Source organism: Akebia trifoliata, chromosome 2 (genome assembly GCF_017979445.1).
Source record: "Akebia trifoliata isolate Shusen 1 chromosome 2, ASM1797944v1, whole genome shotgun sequence".
Classification (NCBI taxonomy): Eukaryota; Viridiplantae; Streptophyta; class Magnoliopsida; order Ranunculales; family Lardizabalaceae; genus Akebia; species Akebia trifoliata.
This window is the reverse complement of record NC_141376.1, coordinates 27,105,312-27,131,005: the sequence shown is the minus strand read 5'-3', so window position 1 is coordinate 27,131,005 and position 25,694 is coordinate 27,105,312. Positions and strand designations below refer to the sequence as shown.

The following is a 25,694-nucleotide window of genomic DNA, read 5'->3' as shown; positions in this document are numbered from 1 at the left end:
TGTTCAATTTTGCCATGATTGTTTTCATTGCATAAGCACATTTCAATTTTGAATCATTATTGTCAGTAAGAGAAGATATCTAGGACCTGACACATTTTTACTCAGTAAGCATCACACCATTGCACACACGTGCACTTTTGTATTAGTCAGGGAGAATTTTCTAAAATTCGAGGATCTGACATCGTCAGTGAGAGTTCAAGCTCAAGGACCTAACAAACTTGTTCGGGGAGAGTTTTACCCTCAAGGATCCAAACGTCCTGACGAATTGCTAAATCAGGCTGCAATGAACTGTCACTAGTTTTGGCATTCAGATATCACACTATCTACCAAAATAGATTTTGTTATCTAATTTGCTTGAACCCTCTGTCAAAGAGGGGCATCTATAGACACCCCATTTTTGTACTTACTTGATTAATCAACTCGTCAACCTGATCGCGATGATTCCCAATGATGGATGATTATTTCAATGCTTTATTTGTTATTAGATATGTTTCAGAAATTTAGATAAGGTATCTCAAACTAACAAAACTGTAGAAATCACGCTACGTTAGAAAAATATTACTCCAAAAATATAAAATCATCATCTTGCAGACAAAAAGAAGCTTTACGATAAAAATCACTAAAAAATGATCAAATTACCAAAATATCCCTAACATCAAAACATCCCTAGAGCCTATATTACGCTTAGGAAAATCTTTTCGAATACATAAAACAACAAATCAAAATTAAATAAATGATTTCGTCAATTTTTACCAAATTCGACAAAATTACGAAAATACCCTTCATAAAGTTCACAACCATTTCGCCCAAAAAAAAATTTCATGAATGACACAAACCAATATTCCCATTGAATTCCTTACAAAAAATCGATTCCAAAATGTCATGGAACATTAAAAAACGGCTTAAAAAGCAAAAGTCCTCTCCGAGGGCAAAATGATAATTTTATAATTTTAATAATTAAAAATTTTGAATTAAAACATTAATTAATGTAAAGTGAAATCCTAATTTAAAAAAAAAAAAATTTATAGTCAAGTCAATCAAGTAAGACTTAAGTCAAAATACTAAAGTCAAGTCAATCAAGTAAGACTTAAGTCAAAACCCTAAATTCTACTCAATCAAGTAAAACTTAAGTCAAAATCCTAAAATCAAGTAATACTGAAGTCAAAATCCTAAATTCTAGTTAATCAAGTGAGACTTAAGTCAAAACCTTAATCAATCTAATAAGACCAAAGTCAAACCCTAACCCTAATAGAATTCTAATTAAACTCTAAAACTACCTAATAGAGTTCTAATTAAACTCTAAAACTATCTAAAAGAAACATAATTAAATTTTAAAACTATCTAATAGAATTCTAATTAAACTCTTAAATTATCTAAAAGAAACATAATTAAATTTTAAAACTATCTAATAGAATTCTAATTAAACTCTAAAACTATCTAAAAGAAACATAATTAAATTTTAAAACTATCTAATAAAATTCTAATTAAACTCTAAAACTATCTAAAAGAAACATAATCTAACTCTAACTCTATCTAAAAAATTCCTAAAAAATCTATAAATAAGAGTCTTTACAGCTTATTTTCGTATCCAAGAGAAAATCCTAGAAAAAATAGGCCAAGGAGCCTCCCCAACCTTCTCAAAATCATAATTTTGAAGTCCTAACTCCTTACCTAAAATCCATACCTCAATTTTATCTTAAAAAACACCCAAAAACCCTTCTAAAATACCTTGAAATCCATAAAAAAAATAGAAAACTCACTGATCATAGAAGAAGATACCTCAACTTGGAGATCAAAAATCAGATCTAGTGACGGTTGAATAGCAAGGAAATATATACGAGGATACTCTCCGCCAATGCTGAGGGAATCGTTGTAATCCGCGAGGTAATTTTTATTTATTTATTATTATTATTATTTGTTATTTTTTTAGTCTATTGTGCAATGTAATTATTTTTTGAAATTAGTAGAGACTGGCATTTGCCGGGCGGGGTTGATGCCTAACACTTTGCAACCCCGTAACGTGATCCCCGGACTTGTATTTTCTTTCATAGATTAGTATTATTTGCCTTTTAGAGTCAGTATTCGGTTCCTAGACCGTAATAATTAGTTGGCGACTCCCAAACCTCAAAAATCAAAAGCGGATCCACGCACCCCGAAAACGAGGACGCTTTCACCAGCCTGTGTTGTTGTCAGAGGGAGGATTAGAGTATGGCAGGTTAAGTAACCCATTGTAAGCATTATTGGTTGGATTAACAGAGGTAGGGAAGTAGGATTGTTCACTTTTGGTGGTGCTTTGAAGAGAAGCTTCAAAGTTGAAAAGTTTTTCATGTAGTTTATCAAAGGTGATTGGAGTATCTCTAGCTTGAACTGCTAGAACCAATTCTTTGTAGTCTTCTCCAAGTCCCTCAAAAAAAAATTTTGAGAGATCTTCATCATCAACAACTGTGCCAAGGATGGCAAGTTCATCAACCTGAGCCTTGATGGTCTGAAGGAACTCAGAGACACCTATGGATCCCTTCATGATTTGTTTTAATTGATTTTTCACCTGCTTGATTCTTCCACAATATGGTTTGGCATATGTATTAGCCAATATTGTCCAAGCTTCCCTTGATGTTTTTGCTCGGGTAATGAAGGAAATTATGGTGGGAGACAGAGAACCAAGAATGGCATTGAGAAGGAGTTGATCTTGCCTGATCTAGAGTGTATGTGTTGGATTCGGTGTAGTGGTTCCTTGAAGAACTGTTGCTGGAAAAAGATGTGATCCGTCAATGAATCCTAGAAGATCATACCCAATAAAGAGAGCTTGAAATTGTAGTTTTTAGGATACATAGTTGGTGGAGGTAAGTTTTAATGGAGTTTGAGCTGCAATATTAATGTTAATCAATGTGTTATGAGGGTCGTTTGTGTTATGAATGGTGGTGTTGGTCCTAGCAGTTATTAGAAGGGATGAAAGAGACGGGTGGGAAAAAAAATTAAGCTCATCGCTCTGATACCATAATAGAATAAGAGAATGGAAATTCAGATATTTTTCTATATTATTATTGAAGGAATCGATCAAATATATACAGCCAAGAACATAATAGAATTGCCTAGTCTCAAGCCTATATACAAGGAAATAGAAAGCTGGAAAACATAATATACAGAGTTTGTTATAACAGTTGTACAATAGCTATAGAGAACAAGTCTTCAGTTGAGGACGTGTCTGTTATGAGAATGGGTATGAATTGTGAGCTCCCTAGCAGATAATTTATGGGTGAAAGTTTGATGGGAAGGAAGTGATGAATGTGTGTGGGGGAAATTGTAGTTTGAGATGTTGCAGTAGAAGAGGATGATGAGATCAGTGAAGAAGACATTTTCTAGAGAAAAAAATTTTGATTGTATATAGCTCTGATATCATATAAATGCAAGGTATTTTTTTTGTTGCCTCTCTCAACTTTGGAGAGACCAAGTACTTTGTATTTATAGAAAATTTACAGATTTACGAAGATTTTATAGAATAATCTCGATAGGAAATTTCTTATTTAAAAGTTACCAAAATGGTTAAGATTATAAAGATTGATATCTATTCATGAGGATATTCCATTGGCATAGCTGGAGATATGGGTGATTCAAGAGAATCACGACTGGATCGAGGAAAGTCATGTTCTGTGTTATTTTTGAGGTGTTCCTATGGGTGTTTCTTCATGTCCTATGTTGTTTTTTACAATATTAGAATTTAATTTAGTCATTTGGGCTATCTATTTTGAAAAGCTTCTTGTAGATTAGTTCATTTGTGGGGAATTTGGGTTTTACACATCTCTAGGTTTGGTGCCTCAAATTAGTAGACCACAAATTTCCTTGGATTTTTTTTACACCACAGAAATGAGGGTACCTACCAAATAGACCCGGAATCTTCTTCAGTTACATTGGAAAGAAAATTTAGAATATCTCATGTTTTTCTCAACTATAATAAATCTTTGTTAGTAGTCTTTGAATTTATTTTTTATTTTTCTATTCTTGATCAATGAGATATCCCCAAGTTCAATTCCCTAGAAAAAGTTGGCTTCCATATTGAATTATGAGAACAATAATTACTAAACCAATTAATTAAATTATATGTGCCACATCAAAAAAGGAAATCTGCACACCATTTATTGGAAAAAAAAAATTTACACACCACTTTGTTTTACTACACACCAATGCTTTAAGGCAAAACAAAACAAATGAGATTCAAAATAGCATCCTAGATCCATCACCAATGCATCATTACAAACATTTGCTCACACTACAACATTTTTGATCTACAGCGGCGGAAAAATCCGCCGCTAAAAGGTAATTTTTCCGTCGGTAAAAGTTATTGCGGCGATGAGCAGCGGAATCAAAGATCCGTCGTTGTTTCCTCCGTCTCTAACTATAGCAGCGGATAATGTATTCCGCTGTTGCAGGTAGTACCTTTAGCGGCAGATATTAAGATCCGCTGCAATAGGTCGAATTTTTAACAATAGAATATAATACATATAGCAACGGATATTAAGATCCGCTGCAATAGGTCAATTTTTTTAATAAATAGAATATAATACATATAGCGGCGGATATTAAGATCTGCTGCTATAGGACAATTTTTTAAAAAAATATATATAACACATATAGCGACGGATATTAAAATCTGCTGCTATAAAAACGTTTTTTTTTTTTTTTTTTTTTTTTAAATTATTATATATCCTTCAAAAACAATATATAAAGACGGAATTTGTTTCCACTGCTGTAATTTTTTTTCATATATATATATATATATATATATATACATTTAACCTGTGTTCAACCTGTACAGATTGAAAACTTTAAAATAAATAATATAAGAGAGATACTATTGCCACACTAACTTTTATTAATCCCGCACTAATACATAAGTAAATCACCAAAGAACTGTACATGTTTATAGTTTAAACTAAAATGACCTACACCCCAACTAATAACATGAAAAGACCCAAATTCCCTCATCTTCAATTTTCATAAATCTAACTATTTTCGGAACCACCTACAATAAATTATTTATTTTCGGAACCAACATCAACAACAATTTTTATAAGTAACATGAACATGAACATGCATAAAGGAACTGAAGTTAGCGGTAACGGTGAAACATGTATAACTAATATCTTCATTAGTTACTATTCGAATGTATGCTAAAACGTGGGTTATCCACAAAGTGAGCAAACAAGACTGAAGTTAAGAGAACTTACAACTACTAGAAGTTTATGGAAAACATGAATAAAAAACAAAGAACCAAAAAAATGTGAAGGAAAATCTCACACAAGAACTGTACGAAGAAGGAACATTGTTTTCATCTTTGACCTGGTAGCCTTGCACCGTCGACTCTTGAAGAAGAGTCGTAATGTACCCAACCCTTGTCTCTCATTTCTTGCTCCTCTTAGAGCCATGTAGTCCATGGCTTTGCGAACGTTTCTTCCCATATCTACCAGTACGGTTGCTGGCAGGGTTGTTTGGAGTAGGACTAGTTGAGGGAACAGGCACATGATGCCTAGGAACCAAAGTAGGGAACCCAACAGCAGGGATTCTGCCACAAACACCCATGTATTACATGTTAAGAAATGATATGCAAGGATTTATTTCCTTAAGAATACATCAAAAACTCGAACAAAAACGTGTCCACATGCCCAGATATCTGGGTCATCTAGTTAATGTGGTCTATCCATTTGATTACTTTTATCATACCGATGGGATGTTCTTATAGCCCAAACACTTTGGCTTCAAAAAAGGCCTACCAAAGATCGAGTCCGACCCATAAGCACTGTCAAACTAGATTAAGCCAAAGCTGTTATAATGCAGGTGTTCCGCCCATCTAAAGCATTTCGTGGTGTACTAAGCATGTTTAATGGATACTCAAATTTTAAATTCCCACAAATATCAAATGCCAAAAATGAAGCTAATCCAAACCTACTTTTGCAATAAGTAGGACACGACAAAAGCTTTGAGATTTTTTAACGAAAAACGCCTCAAAATCATTAAATTTTCAATTAATAACAAAAATACCCCGAACTATTTCTAGTGTCATACCTTGGATCTCATCCTCACTATTCACACAATCTAAACTGCATAAATTGCTCTTTAATTGATTTCTGAAAGCACTTATAAACCCAAAAAACACTTCTCTAAACAAGGTCACCATACAATAGATATCACAATTCTGACAAACCTCGATTGATTTCCACACACATACACATGAATCCACTAAAGCAGATGATCTAAAAGCTTACCAAAGGGAGTGCATCAATGAAATAGCTGTAAATTGTATCAAGAGGACGTATATTGTAATCCGCTAGAGTACAAATAGCAGCTAGATTGATCATCTACAACACAACAAACCACATTACCAAGATATGACAGATCGAGAGAACTAGTGGGACAAGTGAGTGAATGTGCATTCACGTATGTGTGACTGTGTTCCTAACTAAATCGAAAATGTGTATTTCTTATCCTTACATTTGGAAGGGGAAGGGTTTCCAAGAGTTGTGACCAGCTGCACAACAAACCCAAAGCAAAAAAAATATCAGAAAATCCATCTTTTGTAGTCTCTTTTTTGTAAATTTAAAACTGCTTATCAATACTCAAATACTTAAAATTACAATGTACAAGAACTCAGTAGCAGGCAAAGCTGTTTCTTCTCTAAGAAATTTGACAAAACCATTATTGCATAACTTCAAGGATACAGCTTTGAATTTTGTTAATCTATTCGATTGTGACCATGTAGTCAAAGTTGATCATAGCCCCTAGTATCCTCATCAAAGCCTTAGCAAAAACAATTGCGTCGACCAATGTAGTATTGAATCAAGATGACATTGAAAAACCATGAATAAGCTAATATAGATGTCTAGAAAGAAACCAAGTGTACAAACAAAGTAGAACACATCTTAACGTGAATTGTGAGTATAATGTTAATCACATCAAGCATTTAGTTTACTTATTTATTAGTATTAAAATCCTTGAGAGAAAGTGGTTAACCTCTAAGTTCAAATCAATGGCTCCACTAAGTTGGCTGTATAACCAAGGTAGTGGTCAAGTGGTCCCCTATTAAAGCCTTTCGGCTCATTCACTTTCATGATTCAAGATTGCAAGAAAAGGTACGAACCACAAATCATGTTTATTTACTTCACGGCACTGCTACCCTTTCCAATTGAATCGATTAGAATAAGAATCTTGAGAAGAAAAAAATGATGTATAGTTTAAGATGGTTAAATTTCATATAAAATGAAAACTCCAAGAGAAGACCAGACATTGACATTCTCCATCCCCTTTTCTCTTGTTTTTTACAACATAAAGTCCGCCATTTCCATACAAAGTATATGCCCCCAGTAAAGAGAAAAAGAATAAAATCACACCTACCATTGCCAAAAAAGAAGAGAATACCACATCAATCTCAAAGAACTTAACTCCAATATAAAGATAAATATCAGAACCCATGTCATGAATCAAGTTGGTGTGAGACCCAGCTCACAATGAACCCTATTCTAACAAGATAAGTTGAAATGAAAGATACTCAAATCACAAGCTACGAATGTTTAACTGAACAATTTAAAAATAATAATAACACAAAGGACAATGACATTGAAAAATAAGGACTCAATACCTCGAGCCATTATCGCCGAGGCCATGTAGCCAAACTATAGATTCTTGGTGCTTCCCTTTGGGTCTAACCATATGAGTCCTTCCAAACTCAAATGCTCGTCCAGCAGTTCTACTACCTGAAATTTTGCATCGATGCGGTTTAAGATACAAAGAACCAAGAAAATAGACAAACACCATCCCCATTCACCTAATATCCAAATCAATCTATGGTACATACAAGACCCATATTGAGTAAAAGAAGATAAATCAAATAACTAACAAGAAACCACAAAAGGGCTCCCATTACTAATGACAATCTAGGCTTCTATACAAAATACAATGAAGAGAAAACAATTGAAACTAACCAGAACCAACATCAGGGCCACTAAAGCTCATCTCGACAGCACCGAAGGACCTCGCTAACAAACACAGTTATTACAAATGATTGAGAAGAGATCCTGCAATGAAGAAATAGCCAAAACGACAATCTCTATTTATACACATTTGGGGAGTGTTAGGGTTACAATTGGAATAAAAGCCATGAATATGCATCAACTATTATTTGCTTACACAAGCTATGAACTGGTCTTGAAAATGCTTAGAACCCCAGAAAGTGAAAGGCACCCACAAAAAGTAGGAAATCTTTATGAGCAGAGAATCCACAATAGATCATAGAAAAAAATAAATCTAAGAGGGTCTCTTTGACTTGCAAAAACAGAGAGAATCTATGCTTGTGGACAGTGTTGGCGAAGTAAAGCAACTTCAACTATAATAACCCACGACCATTTCTAAAAATTGAATCAGAATAAACCCAAAGTATATTTTTATTTTTATTTTTATTTTGATTAATGGGTACCCACCCATAACAGAAGACTTGAATTTAGACATAACAGAATGGAGGAACATGATTTGTTTAGCCAACCCCAAATCTTCGGTTAAGGATTTTGTTTTTGTTGTTGTTCTTAGACCTTTATTACAATTTAAAAAGAAAGACAAAAATCATTCCATAGTCAACATCTCTAATATAGTCTAATTAATAAGATAACTACAAAGTGAGTGACAATAATTATCATATACTTTGCATATTGTATCGAATCCAACATTAACTCCAACAAACTGATTTTTCAGATCCCCATATAAGGTAACAGGAACACCAACCACCTATGAAACCAATGAGAACATCATTTTGAGCAAATCAATACAATACAAGGTTTCCATTGTCCATAAGCTAACAAAAGTTGGAAGAGAAATCTTAATCTGAAATATATTAAGCACCTTTGTTTTGCATTTTGCATCTGCAAATGTCTTGGCAAGCTGAGCTGCATTTGTATTAGATGTGACCCCTACACAAACTCAAACAAAATTAAATGTGAGAAACATGAATCCGAAAGTGGAAATTATTTAAAGTCAGTCAAAAATTTATCCAATCTGAATTATATACACCTCCTATAATCACAAGCCCATCTAAATTTAATGCTTGGCATGCATCCAATGTAGCTTTTACTTGCTCACTCGTTTTTATCTGATCCTTTGTTCTACCCAACATGTCATAACCACCTTCACAAGCAAGAAGACAAGAATAATCAAAATAAGTTATACCTTGAATAGCTTGAGTCCAAAAGGTTGCTTACAAACTTGATCCTCAAAGAAATAAATGGCTAAGCCAAGCATGGGAAAGATAATTGGTGTTCATGACAAAATACGGGAGGAATGGATAAAAACATGAGATTGTAATGGTGTTCATGACAGAACTGACATGATTATCATCCAAAGAAAGTACCACATGTGTGCTTTCTCCACTGAATTGATCCATAGTGCTACAATGAAATATAATAGTAATCTTAATTTATCTATTTATAGTATAAATTGAAAGATTTGGTAGTTCAAAAAGCAATACAACTGAAACTAAAATCATCTCAAGGAGAATCCGGTTGCCTCAATCATTAGAAATGGTGAATTTTCAGGTTTTGCATCCGAAGAACCCTTTTAAACCAACATTACATTTTAATTATCGGTACTTTGAAAGTAATGCTCCTAAAGGTACTCCGAATGCAAGTTAATTCAGCCCACTATCTTAGATGAGTCAAATTGTAGAACTCGTACATCCAAAAAAATGATGTCTACTTGAAGAATTACACTAAGGTTGTGTGATCAACCAATTAAATATTGGAAAAGGGAATCAATGTTCAAAAATATTGAGGCTCAATTCAACCTAGGTATTTATTCTGGATAGATAGGAGTTTTGAATAGAAATCTTGGCAACAATTTTAACTCAGGTTTCACCAAATTACAGTTCAATATACGAAGAGCAAAACTTTTCATCAAAATATGACAAGATACATTGAACCAAAGTTTAAAATCACGTCTAATGGCATTGTCTCAGTCAAGAGAAATCGACACTGTTCGACCAAAAAACTCAAAACATGCCAAGACAATCTCAAAACTTGCAATGTCAAGGTATCAATGTTTCATTCCGATTTAAGAGCAAACTGAGGTGTAAGAACATGCCAAAGTAAATAAGAGATATGTATAGAAAAATAGGAAAAAATATATGAAAAGGATGTAAATGTGAGAAAGAGCATGCCTTTCATTCAGCTTATCCCTTCTCATTTTTTCCTTACATGCTTTGGATCTAGATGCATTGCATGTTTCAGACCTCACCCTACAATAGAAATTCAACACAGATTATGACATTGCAAGGAGAGAGATAAAAGTGCATAATTCAATGTGCCGAAAGCCAATGACCCAATTCAAATACTTGAATGGTCAATGTGCCGAACTTCTGACTAAGTAGCTAAAGAGAATGAAAGAGCTACATACCATTTTCGAGAGGTTGTTTCTTTGAGGCCGTCTGAATTCCCAAGGGAGGCGTCAACTTCCACACTGAGAGTAGATAAAGAAATCATAAGGAAGAAAAACTCCATTCTTAGTTCAACACTCAATAAGTTATTAAGCACTTGTTAGGTACAGATGTAGACATACTAAATATTTCCTGTAATTATAATTCAGTAAATACTTCTTTTATGTATGGTCTAGAGAAGCACCAAGGGAATTTGGTAATGCAGATGTGGCCATTCTTATAAAGAATACCATTAAAAGACAAGATACCTTATTGGTAAATAACTCGTCAGATTGAGAAGTTTTGGAAAGAAGTTGAATGAGATGATCGGTTGGGGAATTCTCCATCCATCACTTCATGTCATCTTCACAGTTTCTCTGTATCCATTGCTTCATATCCATATCGGCTGTGTCTTTACCATTTATTCCTTCACCAAAGTATATTTTACTGATTTTTTTGACACACATAAGAAGTACCTGACCATCGCAAATAAAAGAATAGCTAATGAGGCCATAATCGTCTGCACTATTAACAAATGTGACATTCAAAGAAGCAATCTCATCTATTGCGATTTCTTTAGGAATAGCTTGCAACTTGGGATTAAGCTTTAAAATATGTTCTTTAATTTTCTTGCTAATTAAATTATCCATGGCAGATTTTATTTGCCCTTCAAAAGCATCCACCAAACTAGAAATAAGAAAGAACACTAGTTAAATACTTCACAGGATCATCCAACTTGGTACTTAGCTTTAAATATTCTGATTGATTGAGTGGCAGACACGTGTCAATAATGGTAAACTGGATCCATGTGGAGCTGTACCAATGGATCATAAGGGTTCGGATCCATCAATAGAGAATAGATCGATAGCAATACCTGAAAATATTAAAACAACCACCCTTCCCACCTGCTTAAACAATAGCAATGAAAACATAGTTGTAACTACATGGCCCAGTATATGGAGGGCACAAAGGGAACAGGTGACAATATTAGGAAACACCAACATTTTCCTTAGTAAGATTTTAAGCCTTATTAAGGGTCAATTTGCTCAAAAGGATTACCACATTGGCAATCCAACACCACAACCCCCTAGATTTCATGGAAAAACTCAGATAAAAAAACAGGGTTGCACAACTCTAAACCTGACTGTTTTATACCAAAAAGAACATTATTATGTGCAAGATTTAATATAAATTATGATGAATAAATTCCTTTATATGGTATTATAATGCATATAATAAATAGTGAATCCATGAACAACTTGGTTATCTATAGTATACGGAAGATCATTTCAAAGTCATAAATTAGATGACTAAATCACATTAAAAAAAAATTAAAAAAAAAAACTAACATTCCTATTGATTGCATTGGTTATATTTAGTTTAATCATCTTATTTCAACCCATTCAATAAAAGGACTACTATAAGTTCCTTAGATCAATCATTTCTAACTTCAACAAAAAATGAGGAATGAACCATCTAGTATACAACCAGTTAAATCTTATGTAAAGCAAATGAATAACACTCTTGTGTTGATTACATGCAAAAAATTAGCTCAAGTTCTATACAAATAGATGTTAAACTTGCAACAAGTAAATATTAGAGCAAATCTAGAAGCTAAAAAACCAGAATTTGTTATATTTCTATGCATGAACTGGTACAAGATAAACAGGGCCACTCTTTTTGTCGTTTTGTTTCAAAGCACTTGACTTGTAACGAATTAATTAGCCAAAAAGGTGTGCCCACATATTGCCTAAATCAGGATTCAAAACCAGCTGATTTAGTTATGCGGTCATGTCAAGGGCCAGATGATTGAATGTCATTCAATAATCAGAATGCAAATCCTAAGGTTTCATCTTGCCTAGATTGTCACACTATCTTTTTCTCAAGTGCAAATTTTCTGAACCATACATTGGTCATATCGTTTTAGAGTTTCAAATTCAAATAGTTTCGGACACACTCTCTCTCTTAAAAGGGTCACATGTTATCATTCTAATGGGCTAGTTATTAGATTTCATGGAACAAATACAAGGTTGGATGTGTCATTAATCATCAATATGAACTTCTTATGGTTATGTAAGGAATTTTCCATACATATGTTTGTTAATAACCATTCATCCTAATGCCTTTGTGTACATAGGTTTCTTGATAATCGTGAATCCTTATTTAGTTTGGGAAGATCTGTTTGGGTAAGATGCTTACTAATGAATTTACTTTGTTGCATTGGGTTTTGAGTTGAGTTGAGTAAGGAATATGAAAATGCTTTGGGCCAAACAACAGAAAAACATGTTCACCTATATACTTTAATCATTTAGAAAAGTTTAAATCTTAATAGTCATAGCTTCACAAACGCTTGGGAAAAGCTCAAGGTCATATGTCATGGTTTTGACAAGCAATTTTTGTTTCAAGTTAAAAAGTTAATTTTGAGAATTGAAAAACTTATGATGCAATCAGGTAAACTATATTAGTTTCTAGAGTGCCCTGCTGGATACATGTTAACTAGAACAGAGAATGAGGTCAAAAACACAGTACACACACACACACACACACACACACACACACACTAGGTTAAAATTAAATAAACCAATCTTATTTGATGATCCTACTGATCAACTACTATGTATGCGATTTTTCTCTTAAATAAATGAGAATTTAGGTACTTAGTATAGTATCATTCCATGGTGATTGTTCTAGTTTTCCCTGAGTTGGTCTCTTCTTGTTCAGCTATTTGAATTGTCATTTCCTTTTATTTGTTTCAGAATGTAGGAGTTCTCAGCTATCTCGTATCCAAAATCCTACTAAAATCATTAATAGCTGTTCTAAACCCCCTAAAATCCATAAATTTGTGATAATCACCAACAAACTGAATCCCTCAACAACAACTCAAAAATCACTGAAGCATAACTATAAAAACCGTCAGTATTAACAACTAGAGACTTACTAAAAGCACAAAACCCTCCAAAAATTCAAAAATCTAAAAGAAGAATTTGAAACAATGACAACTTTATCATTAGGTGTGGACATCAACTGTAGAATCAGGTCGTTGGAAAAGTAAATCGAATAAAAAACATAAAAATAAAACCCTAAATCAGATGAGTTGCAGAGTACTAATTGAAAAAATTGAAAGATTGAAACCCACGCGAGTGAGAGAGAGAGAGCTTACCAGATGCGAGAAAAAAACAAGGATTTGTCTCCTATCCAAAAGGAAAGCTGAATGCAACAGGGAATCTATCATCTACCGCTTACCCAGACCTCGAACCTCTGATAGAAAGAATCTCCATACATGCATTCTTTCTCTCCTCCCTAATACCTAAAACATAGTTCCGTCTATGGAGCCTACGGCGTCTTCCATGGCAGTAAGAAGTAAGGTGGCCTAGTCTCTCACCTAGCCTTCGCCTTCTTTAGTGGCAATCCAGTTTGTAGAAGTAATCTTACAAGACCCAACAGACGAGAGAACAAGAGAGAGTGACAGAGAAGGAATGAGGAGGAAAATCAGAGGGAAAATCAGAGGGGAAGAGGGAAATAGATTTTCGCGGGCTGTTCTTTCGCGAATTAAATTTCCTTTTTCGTAAGTGTAATATTCGTTACCGACGGATTTTATTTTTCGCTACCATCTTTATATAAATCGAGTGTTGTGGGATATGAGTGGTCCTATAGCAACGGATAAATTTATCCGCGGCAAACAGTATATCATAGCTATCAATAAATTGGTATGTGTGGGTTTTATAGCGGCGGATAAATTTATCCGTTGCAAAAATTATACCATATTGCAGTAGAAATAATCATCCGCTACTATAAAATAATGCTATAAATAAATTGAGATATGGATGGGTCCCTATAGCCATGGATAAATTTATCCGCTGCAAAAATTATACCATATTGCAACTGAAATAATCATCCGCTGCTATAAACCACCACTATAAATAAATCGTGAGATATGGGCGGGGTCCCTATAGTGGCGGATAAATTTATCCGCTACAACAACTATACCATAAAAAATAAAAAATACATAACTTTCTATACTAAAAAAATAAAAAATAAAAATTGTTTTTTTGTGGCGGAAAAATTAATCCGCTGTTATAATCAATTTTCATTAAATATTTAAAAAATTAATTACATAGTGGCGGATATAGCAATCCACCACTATATTCAATTTAAAATAAATTGATAACACAGAAAATTGATTTTTTTACTAGCGTATTGCAAAATCCACTGCTATATTCAATTTAAAAAAATTTATTAAAAAGAAAATTTGGTATTATAGCGACGGATATACTGTTCCGCTGCTGTAGGAATAGAATATACAGGAATGGCATTTGCGTGGGTACCTATCGCGGCGGATATAATTATCAGCTACAACAAGTACATATATAAAGGCGGATAAAAGGATCCGCTGTTATAGAACGCCGCTGCAGGTTAAAAATGTTGTAGTGTCAATAGAGTATCTCCCGCAATCAAAATCATATAGTATTTTGACTAAAAACACAATAACAGTAGGTAGAAAAATAACAAAGAAATGTGATAATCAGTTCATTTATGCATCTTCTTAGATTTTCAAGTTGCATCCATTCTCTTACACATTTCATCAAACACATTTAATGCCTACTAAATCAACATAGATTAAAGTAAAAAAACTTACTCATAAAACCTTCTTCTTTGGAAATTATCCATAGATTCAAGTAAGGAATTACTTGAATCTCTAATGATTGGAATGAAAATTAGAAAAAAAAAAAAAAAAATTGTACAAAAAAATCTTTTTAGCTCCAAGTAACCCTAATCCTCAAACCGTAATAGTGTAACACACACATGGGGAGAAAGAGAGAGAGAAAGACAAGTTTGAGAGGTTTTGGTGTGGACAACTACATCAAAGGCGTCGCCTGGTAGGTAAAGGGTGATGTCTGCAATCTGTTCTACTTGTTGAAGGTGTTGAAACTTGGAAGGTGATGAGGACGGATGCATCTCAGCCTGAGATCATACATTCATGGAAGAATAAAAGAAGGTGATGAGGTTGGTGATTTGTTTGCTTGTGATGGTCTCTTTGATAATTTGTTAGAGTTTTGAGCATGATTTGGTATAGTAGTTTGTAGTCAGTCTTGATTAGGATGAAGAGAAATAGAGAGAAGAAGAGGAGAATGAGAAGGAAGGGTGAGGTCATGGTTGAAGAAATAGAGAGAGAGAGAGAGAGAGAGAGAGAGAGGATGTTTATTAAACCCACCATGTTCTGAGAAGTCACTTCCCCTTGATAACGTGTGCACTGCATGCTAGGAATTAGGTCACATTTTCATCTTCCCATGGATGAATGATGGTAACTACCTGGAAAAATGTATTGCAATTATCTAATTATATCATTACTTAAAAGATACAACCATTTGACAATTTTGATCCTATTATCAAATTGTAGTAAGAAGTTAACTTGGTCTTTCTTGAAGATCTAAAATATGCAACTCCAGATATGTAAGCGTTTGTAGTCCAACGGTTAGGATAATTGCCTTCCAAGCAATAGACCCGGGTTCGACTCCCGGCAGACGCATTTTATTTTTTCTATACTTCGCTGACGTGGAGTTTATATCAATCCGTTAATCCGTGATCTGGATCCGTAGTTCAGATTGTAACGAATCAGGTTTTGGATATTATCCAATTCATTGACAGCCCTAACTCTAATGTTGGCTTACTCTATTACACCAATAAACTAAGTAAGTGCAATTAATACACTTTGAAAATTGGATTTGGTACCAAAAATGCCCTTAAATTTTTTTCACTAAACCCGCACTTTATAAACATCAACCCGTGCACACGCCCAATGATTTCTACAAAATTTTGGTTCCATTGTTGAATGTCCCATTACCATCAATTTTGCCTATTTTTACAGGATTTAGATCACAATCTTCCATTTAATTCCATAACTTGAGAATTCTCTCCTTAAATAAAAGGACATCACACCAATCTTTATTATCAAATCCAAAGCCTTTTAATACAATAATCGATTGATATCATCAAATCGATAAGCATTATATGTAATACAATTTGACTATAACATAAAAAAGGACAGAAAAACACAGAAGTAAGATGCACCACCAAAGCCAAGCGAAACCAATGCGAGCAGTATTGGAACTAAGCAGCACCATATCCGGCACCTTGTCTGGCACCGTCTTTGGCACTGTGTCTGGCACCGTGTCTGGCACCGTGTCTGGACCTTCATGCCTGCGAAGAATGCTTGATTGAGTTGTAGCATGGAAGGATCCTAAGACCATGTTGAATTTAACCGAATATCCTAAAAATAAATTAAATGGTTTTGTATAAGTGATTTACCAATTAAGAGCAGAACAGAAATTTCCCGATACTAACTAGATCGGATTGTTTTCATACCTTTGTAGTCGGGATTGTGTGCGCCTGGTATCACAACCAGCAATGGTAGACATATATAGTTAGTGTAGAAATATAAAAATATAAAAATGAACAAAGAAATTGGTGTGAGTTCATTACCATCATCATCATCATCGTTGTTCCCTTATCCCAAATATTAGGGTCAATAAAATAATTTTTGTTTCACAATTCAACCCTATCTCAAATTATATCTTTAGTAAAGGTTTAATATCTTGTCTCAAGGCAATATTTTGGTCAGGAGAAAAATAGAGATAGTATGATCAATTGAAACGTTCTAATTTTTCAGGGTCAATGGTTTGTTCTAGTTTCGATCGAAACTAGAATATCTTGGATGAAATATTCTTTAATGGTACGGAATTTAAACCAATGTCCATAGACTCCAAATAATTGGGATAAGTCATATAATGGTGATGATGGTGTTGGCATTTGCAAGAGTTAGTTCAACATGCCTTGTTGGCTGAGGTTTAAGTTTTGGCTTTGGAGGTTCAGTCTCTTCAGTTGGAATGAGTACATTCTTTGCCTGCAATATTGCCACAGAAAAACAATTGAGTGAGTATCAGAAGTAATTCTTTGGGGGTGGCATGAGCAAAAGTTGGTGTGGCAATAGAATCTCTCTTAAATTTATACCCAAAATATAATCAAACCATCTCACCGAGTTTTTAAATTGGAGATTATAGAACAGTTGAATGTATCTTTGTTTGGCTTGCTTCTGCTCCTTGTTCAATTGCCTCCAAAAGCCATAGATGGATCCCATGTTCAACAATTTGGTTGCATAGATCTTCCATGTATAGCTGCAACATAATCCATTAAAGAAATTAATAGAATTCTTCGAGAAAAATCTGCAATGATCTCAAGGTCGAAAACATGAAATCGACCCCACATATATATAGATGATTGGGTTATTTAATTACCACTCGTAAATACGTTTAAGACCCGCTGTTGCCACTATGTTCCAGTGTTCCGGTTCCTTCTTGCACTTCTCGAAGAAATCAGCAATTTTGTTGCTTGATTCTTCGCCATTGTTTGGATCAATATGGAATCCCGAGACCCCATCAACGATGATTTCGGCTGGGCCTCCTTGATTAGTTGCAAATGTTGGTAAGCCACAATTCATTGCTTCAATGACTGTAAGACCAAATGCTTCATATAAAGCAGGTTGAACAAAAGCGCCCTTTGTATCTGCAATACAACGGTATAGCTCTCCATTTCGATTTCTATCAGTTTGAGCCGCAATCCATCTGATCTGACCCTTAAGTTGGTATTTCTCTATAAGGGCATGCATCTTTTGTATCTCAGCAATTTCTTCTCTGTCATTCGATTTTGATGGATCGAAAAAGCCAGCAACAATTACAAGATTGACCAAATTTCTTAGCCTTTTGTTCTTCGCATACCATTCGGTTAGTCCCGTGATGTTCTTCACTGTATCGAGTCTTGCCATCGAGAAGATGATCGGTTTCTTTCGGTCTGCAAGAAAGCCACTGTTCCAAGCACAAAACCCAGTTCAGGTATTACATTTGATTTTCGCCTCTATTTTGTTCAGCTTGGAAATGTGATTGATGTGAAACTTGATACAATTTTAGCGAAATGATAGAATTATTGATGAATTTTTTATTGATAAAATAGACATGAAAACACATGCACTTATAATTCATCAAAATACAATAAACAACTATATGGATTGTTGAAATGCAGATTGATAGGGTTGTGGTATATGTGAATGCAGGAATTCGAGAGCCTGACTTCTAAAATTAAATATACTCTATATGAAAATTAGAATGATAATGCCATAGCAATTCTATATACCTTACTATATATAATTGCTACGTAAACAAACTATGTAAGTACTACATTTACATACTATTAAGAGTTAGGATCCAGAAGGGTGTCTATGTGGCGTGTTTTGGTAGGAGTTTAAGACACATTGGGCTCCTAAACAAGCAATTTTTTTATATTTTACACAGCCCAATGTTTTTGTTCTCCAACAAACACGTGCCATGAAGACACCATATTTGCTATAGGAATGGGACACCATTCTGGATTGCGACTCTAGTATTAAATAGTTTTAAGTTTAAAATATACATTTATACAGGTTTGCTTATTTGAACATACTAATATGCTTAGAATACATCAGAATGACATGATGTGTATAGGTAATAGGTAACATATAGTGGTATTAAGATCTCACATGTGCTCGCTGTTGTCCTCTTTACTATAGAGTAGTTCTTCAATGGCGGGATGAAATGAGGTCAATCGATCCTGTTTCTGTGTGTAGGGGAAGTAAACAGATTGATCAGCTCCAGGGGCTGCTATGTTGAACTTAGGATCGAAGACATTGATGCCTGACACAACCCGACACAGTCCTGGCATCGTAAATGCACCATGGCTTTCATACTGTCCAGGCCTATCCTTGCTGTGAATGTATATGCATACATATAAAGTCAGTTATCGTAAATTAAGTTTGCATAAGGGCTTTGGTAGAAAACCAATACTAAAGATTCTAACCTTCCCGCAATTTCTTGGTATGTGCTCGTGATGATAAAATCAGTGGCATTCATCGCAATTATATCAGCCATGAATTGACATGAAAAGTGATACTTAGGATCCAAATCCCTCCATTTCACGTCCGAGTCCTCATACTTTGTCTTCTCTAGAGCATGCGCGATCGTTGCCTGAGTTATCCCAAGCTTACTTGCCATTAGAGATGCTACAAGGTTACCGTCCGTATAGTTTCCTATGATTAGGTCTGGTTTCCCTTCCATGCATTCGAGGATCTTCGCTGTGGCATCCTAAGAATTCAAGAAAGAAATGGGTTATCTACGAATAAAAAGTACGAATTATTAAACATACGAAAATTGGGTTTGCTTTGAAACAGAGAACATGCCTGAGTAAACCTCTCAAGATACGGATATATGTCAAATCGAGAAACCCATTGTTGAAGGACCCCATTCTCGGTTTTAAATGGAACTCGGAGGATATGTGAATGATTGGTATTGAGAATGGGTTCAAATTCTTGGTTGCATTTAGTACCTCGAGCTTCAGGTATAAGTCTAGTAAGCTACGTAAACAAGAACAAAATAAGTTATATTTAATCTACCCAAAAATTTGTTAAAGTTCTTCCTGTTTTTTTTTTAAACTTACCACAACAATTTGAGGCTTCACATTCATTCCTTGCTTCTTAATTCTAAGAAGCATTTCCTCCTCCAAGGCCTTTACTTGATCCAGTATATAAACAACCTGACCACCAGTATCAGGCAAGCCAAGGACTCCCGCTTGGCCGAAGTATCCATGTGAGGAGACAATAACAATGTTGAAAATTGTCGGAATCCTACTAAAGAACTTTTCAATGTTTAGCGGGTCTGGTGCTTGGAGTAACTCTGAAAGAGATCTCATTGTGTCCTTAACTGTTTCTGCGGTATCACCCCAACCCTTCTCGAAACCCCACTCAGCAAACCTGAAAATGCATGACAATCAGAAATGAAAAATCGGGTTTAAGGCCTTTTACTTGATGTTTTATTTTCTAAGGTTGAAATATGGTTGAAGTAGTCACCTCTGCTCGAACTTCTCGTATGGTGTTTCTTTCGGGAGTGCGGCTATAAATATTTCTGCTACAATCAATGCAGCTTGTAGCTTTGCAACAGTATTGAGAGTCTCATTGATCATAAGATTCTGCAAATTCGGACACAAAAATTGAAGAAGAAATTAATTGGTTTTATAGTAAGAATTATCGAATTAATTATCATTTTCTTTTAGTTGGGTTTCTTGTAATATTACTTCTTCTTGATGTTTAAGACCAAGTAAGTAGTCGAGCAAAGGTTTTGCACTCTCCACGTCGCTGCTACCCCTAATCTTCGAAGACATGAACTTAGTGATATAGTTCGCTCCATTTCCGATTGAAGAAGATAAGGTCAGAGAAGGTGTAGAGAAATCAAAAGCACCAAAATCAATTTCCAATGCATTGTCATCTTTTGACCTGCAAATCGATAGATGTTTGTGAATGCTAAATTCTAGATCAAACCACAAAGACAATAAAAGAAAGAACACAAAAGGATTTAATGTGGTTCAGCGGCAAGAGTAGGCTCCCCAATTGGTTCACCGAACGTGTCAGTTATATTGTGTGCTTGTGTTTGTGTCTATACATAAAACCCAAAAGGGTATTTAACCAAACAGGACATCCGAGAAGTCAAAATTACCTCACCATACCAGACACATTTTCAAAATATTTAACATATAGGTAATAGAAATTTATACCAAACCGGATACCTATTGTACTTGCATTTACTTAAATAAATATACTTTTGTATCCTTTTTTCGACTTCAAATAAATAAATTAATGCAAGTACATTAAGTGTCTTGTTTGGTAAACAATTCACTACCATAAAGGGAATGTATCTTCTAAATATTTCAAAAACGCATATGGCAGTGTAATTTTGGCTTGTTTCGTGTCTTGATTTGTATTTTTTCCCAATCCAAGTACCAAATTTTCCCCTAATTTCGATTTTCAAGTCTCGAGAATGGGGGGTTAAGTACATCCGTTTCAGTAAAATAGTGACATATTTAAAGTGGTTTGATTCGAAATCCAAATTTCTAAAAATCGATACAAGCGATAACATACCAATTCTCGTCGTAGATCATTTCTTTGAATTTCAAGTACTCCATTGCTGTAATGCCCTCTACCGATAGATCATCAGAACTCACCTTAACAAATTCCCAGAATCCAGGATTGGGTCTTACTGCGAATGCAATGTAGGGAGGTACAATGGCTGCCTCCTGTGATTTTAAAAGAAAAAAATTGTTTAGACCATCTTCAAAATCACTAGTAAAAAAGGAAAAAAAAAAAAAAATCAAATTGAAACCTGAGTAGAAGACAGGATGTAACCGAGTAATCCCTCGAAGACTTTGTTTCTTTCCATCTTGTCTTCTATAGCTTTCTCCATTTCATCCATTAAATGGTGGATTTTCATTAACCTTCTCCCCTTTGCAATAAATCTGGTTTTCAAATTCAGGTAACAAGAAAATAAAATTCATAATTTCTCATGATGAAATCGGAAAAAAAAAAAGAAAAAAGATAGAGAACGACGCGGCCATTGATGAACATACTTAGCGAAGCACCGCTTCATATAGTACCGGCTTTGTTTCAAGGCATCGGGCATGCTATCGGCAATAGAATCCGATCGTTTTAAAGGCGAAGAAGAAGAAGCCATTGGAACAGAGATTGACAACCCAAAAATTCGAAAGCAAGAAAGGTTCGAATTTAAGAATGAGAGAAGATTTGGTTTATCGACGACAAGACGGATTGGGAATTTATAGAGAAATGGGTTTTGAGTTTGGGAATTTTTAGAGAAATGGGTTTTCCTTGGCTTGATGGAATAAAAAAGTTAAGAGATCAGAATCAAAACTTTCTGGTTGGGAAGATTGTGAGAGGAGGAGAAAAGCATAAATTAAAGCAAGAAAGGAATTAATGGGGTGAGAGGAGATTCCTTGTTTTAACAAAATTGGGTCTTTGAAGATTTGAAAAACGGGGAAAGAATTTGGTTTTGGATGATCTGATCACTTTAAGAAATAGTTTTTATTCTTTTCTTCTTTGAGTTTAATTCTTCATGTTTGTGACCGTTTGTTGTTTTGTTTCTGTTTATTATTTTAAATTTTACCCGCCAAATTATTTAGTACCTAGTTTGTACCCTTGATTAAAAATTAGGTTTATTGCAAGATTTTATTTTAACCATTTTATAAATAGATCTTGTTTTTTGCTATATTGCCAACTCTTATGGTTGGTTAGGATCATTTTGGGGACCTACCTCAGAGATCATTTAAATCTTAAAATCAGGCGGGCTCACAAGACAAAAATATATCTATTGTATTTGGATTCTATTTTGAATATATTTTTTAGGGTTCATCCAATGGTAATTATCTCTTGTGAGGCTATGTTGAATGAATAACCATATAATGAAAATATCGGGCTTCATATAGTGTCTAGTCGTAGAGGAGGGGGGTGAATAGGATAATTAAAATTTCTTACAATTAACATGGACATTAAGTCCCACGCACTTCAAGATGAATATTGTTAGGTGCAAGTGGGTCTTTCGGATTAAGAAAAGGGCCGATGGATCTATATATATATATATATAAAGTGAGGCTTGTTGCAAAAGGATTCCACCAACAAGAAGGTATTGACTATGAGGGAAACGTTTACTTCAGTGGTCAAGCCATGCACTATTCAAACAGTATTGAGCAATGTCGTTTCTAGTGGCTGGCCTTTTCATCAATTGGATGTCAACAATGTTTTTTTACATGGCATTCTTGAAGAGGATGTGTATATGAAACAACCTCCCGACTTCACTGGCTCTACTTTTCCTCATCATGTGTGTCATCTTCACAAATCCCTCTATGGCCTTAAACAGGCCCCGCGAGCTTGGTACCATCCTCTAAGCACATTCCTCTCTCATATTGGGTTTGTATCATCTAAGGTGGACACCTCTCTTTTTATCAAACGAACCTCACAATTTGTTGTTTATATGCTCATCTACGTGGACGACATTCTTCTCACAAGTTCCACCAAATAATGCCTTCAAGATATTATTGCTCAACTTTAATTGACGTTTTCCACGAAGGATCATGGCTCCTTAAGCTACTTTCTTGGCATTGAAGCTTTGAACACTACCGAAGGCCTCTTCCTGTCCCAAAAGACATATGCCATTGAACTTCTCTAAAACAAAAATGCATGGTGCCAAACTTGTTTCAACACCTCTTAGTAGCCAACTTACGTTCACAATGCAATGAAGCAGACCTTTTCATGACCCCCACACTCTATCGAATTGTAGTGGATGCCCTTCAATACCTCACATTGACTCGTCCTGATCTTGCTTTTGTGGTTAACAAAGTTTGTCAATTTATGCAATCACCCACTGATGTTAATTGGGATGCAGTTAAACGAATTCTTCAGTATGTCAAACATATCCTGCACTATGGTCTTTCTATTCATCCATGTTCATCCTTTCAATTAAATGCTTTCTCTAATGCCGATTGAGGGAGATGTCCAGATGATCGGCTCTCTACCAACAGTTACTGCATCTATCTTGGCCCCAACCTTATATCCTGGAGTGCTCACAAACAAAAAGTAGTCTCTCGTTCAAGTACAAAAGTCGAATACAGAGGTTTAACCATTGTCATTGTCGAGCTCATTTGGATATAGTCTTTACTACTAGAACTTGGTCTCTCCTCAACATCTCCCCCTTTCATTCTTTGGTGTGACAACCTTGGGGCCACCTACCTCATAGCGAACCCTGTATTTCATGCCCGAACAAAACATATTGAAATTGACTATTATTTTCTACGGGAACGAGTTGCCAATCGTTCACTTGAAGTTAGGTTCATCTCTTCCAAAGATCAGATTGTTTGTATCTTCACCAAAAGTCTCAACTCTCCGCGATTTAATATGTTACGAGACATGTTAATCATTCACATGGGAATGCATAACTTGCGGGGGCATATGGAAGCAAAGAATCATGATTGAGATTCACTAGATCATGATTTCCTCATTGCCACCAAGAATTCTCACTAAGGGTATGTTTGATTGCACATGGAAAATAAGGTGAAAAATCAATTTCCATGGAAAATGACATTTTTCAAGTGTTTGATTGCACATGGAAATGGAATTCATTTTCCACCCCATTCAAAAAGTCCACTAAATCATGGATTTCACTTTCCCACCCATATGGGTGGGAAAATGAAATCCACCCATGTTTTCCATCATCAATTATTCCCTACCACCACCACCACCATTACACTAACTTTGCCGTCGTCATCATCGTCGTCGTCACCATCGCCGTCGCCGTCGGCTCCGTCTCCGACCACCTTCTCTCTCTCTCTTCTTATTTTTCTTCTTCTCCATCCCTCACCTCCTCCGCCACCACCACCACCAAGTTCTCCCCCCATTTTCCTCACTTACCTTCATTGTCGCCGTCGTCGTCGTCGCCACCGCCTCCACCATCGTCGTCGTAGCAGCCACCGCCGCCGTCGTCGCCACATCCTCCTTCTCCTCTTCTTATTTTTTCTCATATTTTTTCCATGATTTTATCCAAGTGAAATCAAACAATGGAATTTGATTTTCCAACCCTACCTATTTTCCACAACTAATTTTCCATGGATTTCAAATTCCATGGAAAGTGACTTTCCATGCAATCAAACATACCCTAATTGATTTCTACATTTAGAAGCTTTCCTATAATACTCCTCAAAGATATTTCCTCTATCGTTTTTAGAAAGATTGTAATCTTTATATATTCTCTGTATGTCTCCTCAATAGAAGGATCTCTAACATACCAGAGCTATATATACTTAATCACCATCCTCTATTGGAGGTCAAGTGAGATTTACAAGATTCACAGATCGCAAGATGATCAAACTTTGATTGGTCTATAATCCTCTTAGTTCCACAAATGGGGCTAAAAGTATAAATTGTAATACAAATTAATCAAATTGGTTTTTGCCATAAATATTCTAGGGGGGATCCATTGAGACTTGGGTACATAAATGTTCCTTAAGTTCAATTAAGTGGGTGTCTTAAATTTTGAGAGCTACTATTGGCATCCCAACTATTACTTACAACACCCAAATTAAAATTAAAGAAAGTAAATGGTTGACAATATGTAAAAGTTGGGGTGCCAATACTCTCTCATTTTATTTTTTCTAAATTTCTATTTTTTAGGTTTAAGATTTTATATGAGCCGACTCATAATTGGAAACAATTGTTGAAATTGTTTGAACGAGTGTTATAATGCTTAGATATAATAATGTGAGCCAAAAAAAACCCTTTGTAATGTTTGAATGGCATGTTTCAATCTTTAATTGGGGGGTGATCAATAATTTAAGA

At 35.0% G+C, this 25,694-nt stretch overlaps 2 protein-coding genes and 1 non-coding gene across 7 annotated transcripts; 1 reads left to right on the top strand and 2 right to left on the bottom strand.

Moving 5' to 3' along the window:
- Window positions 1-5,130: 5,130 nt before the first annotated feature.
- On the bottom strand, window positions 5,131-15,673 carry LOC147410007 (UDP-D-apiose/UDP-D-xylose synthase-like). Of its 5 annotated transcripts, none has more exons than XR_015175562.1 (12): window positions 13,605-15,673; window positions 10,714-10,920; window positions 10,426-10,488; window positions 10,190-10,267; window positions 9,049-9,162; window positions 8,881-8,948; window positions 8,176-8,766; window positions 7,971-8,063; window positions 7,628-7,742; window positions 6,484-6,520; window positions 6,258-6,350; window positions 5,131-5,557 (listed from the first exon to the last, which is right to left on the bottom strand). XR_015175562.1 is itself a non-coding variant. In XM_086432199.1 (12 exons), exons 8-12 carry the CDS (start codon window positions 7,999-8,001, stop codon window positions 5,522-5,524), a joined length of 312 nt encoding a protein of 103 aa, XP_086288325.1. In that variant the 5' UTR covers window positions 8,002-8,063; window positions 8,176-8,766; window positions 8,881-8,948; window positions 9,049-9,162; window positions 10,190-10,267; window positions 10,426-10,488; window positions 10,714-10,920; window positions 13,605-15,669; the 3' UTR covers window positions 5,131-5,521. The 5 variants fall into 5 exon arrangements, 3 of the variants coding, with proteins under 3 accessions (XP_086288325.1, XP_086288324.1, XP_086288326.1); XM_086432199.1 differs by having other exon boundaries at window positions 13,605-15,669; XM_086432198.1 differs by lacking the exon at window positions 8,176-8,766 and having other exon boundaries at window positions 13,605-15,669.
- Window positions 15,674-15,899: 226 nt separating this feature from the next.
- TRNAG-UCC (transfer RNA glycine (anticodon UCC)) lies at window positions 15,900-15,971 on the top strand. Its single transcript has one exon. It is a non-coding gene; the product is annotated as a tRNA-Gly (tRNA).
- A 399-nt stretch (window positions 15,972-16,370) lies between these two features.
- LOC147410005 (sucrose synthase 7-like) lies at window positions 16,371-22,187 on the bottom strand. The gene is made up of 14 exons (XM_086432197.1): window positions 21,923-22,187; window positions 21,679-21,811; window positions 21,438-21,592; window positions 20,597-20,795; window positions 20,373-20,491; window positions 19,964-20,276; window positions 19,707-19,880; window positions 19,328-19,611; window positions 19,011-19,235; window positions 17,737-18,303; window positions 17,478-17,616; window positions 17,275-17,345; window positions 16,808-16,831; window positions 16,371-16,642 (listed from the first exon to the last, which is right to left on the bottom strand). The coding sequence occupies exons 1-14, from the start codon at window positions 22,024-22,026 to the stop codon at window positions 16,450-16,452; spliced, it is 2,700 nt and encodes an 899-aa protein (XP_086288323.1). The 5' UTR covers window positions 22,027-22,187; the 3' UTR covers window positions 16,371-16,449.
- Window positions 22,188-25,694: the final 3,507 nt, after the last annotated feature.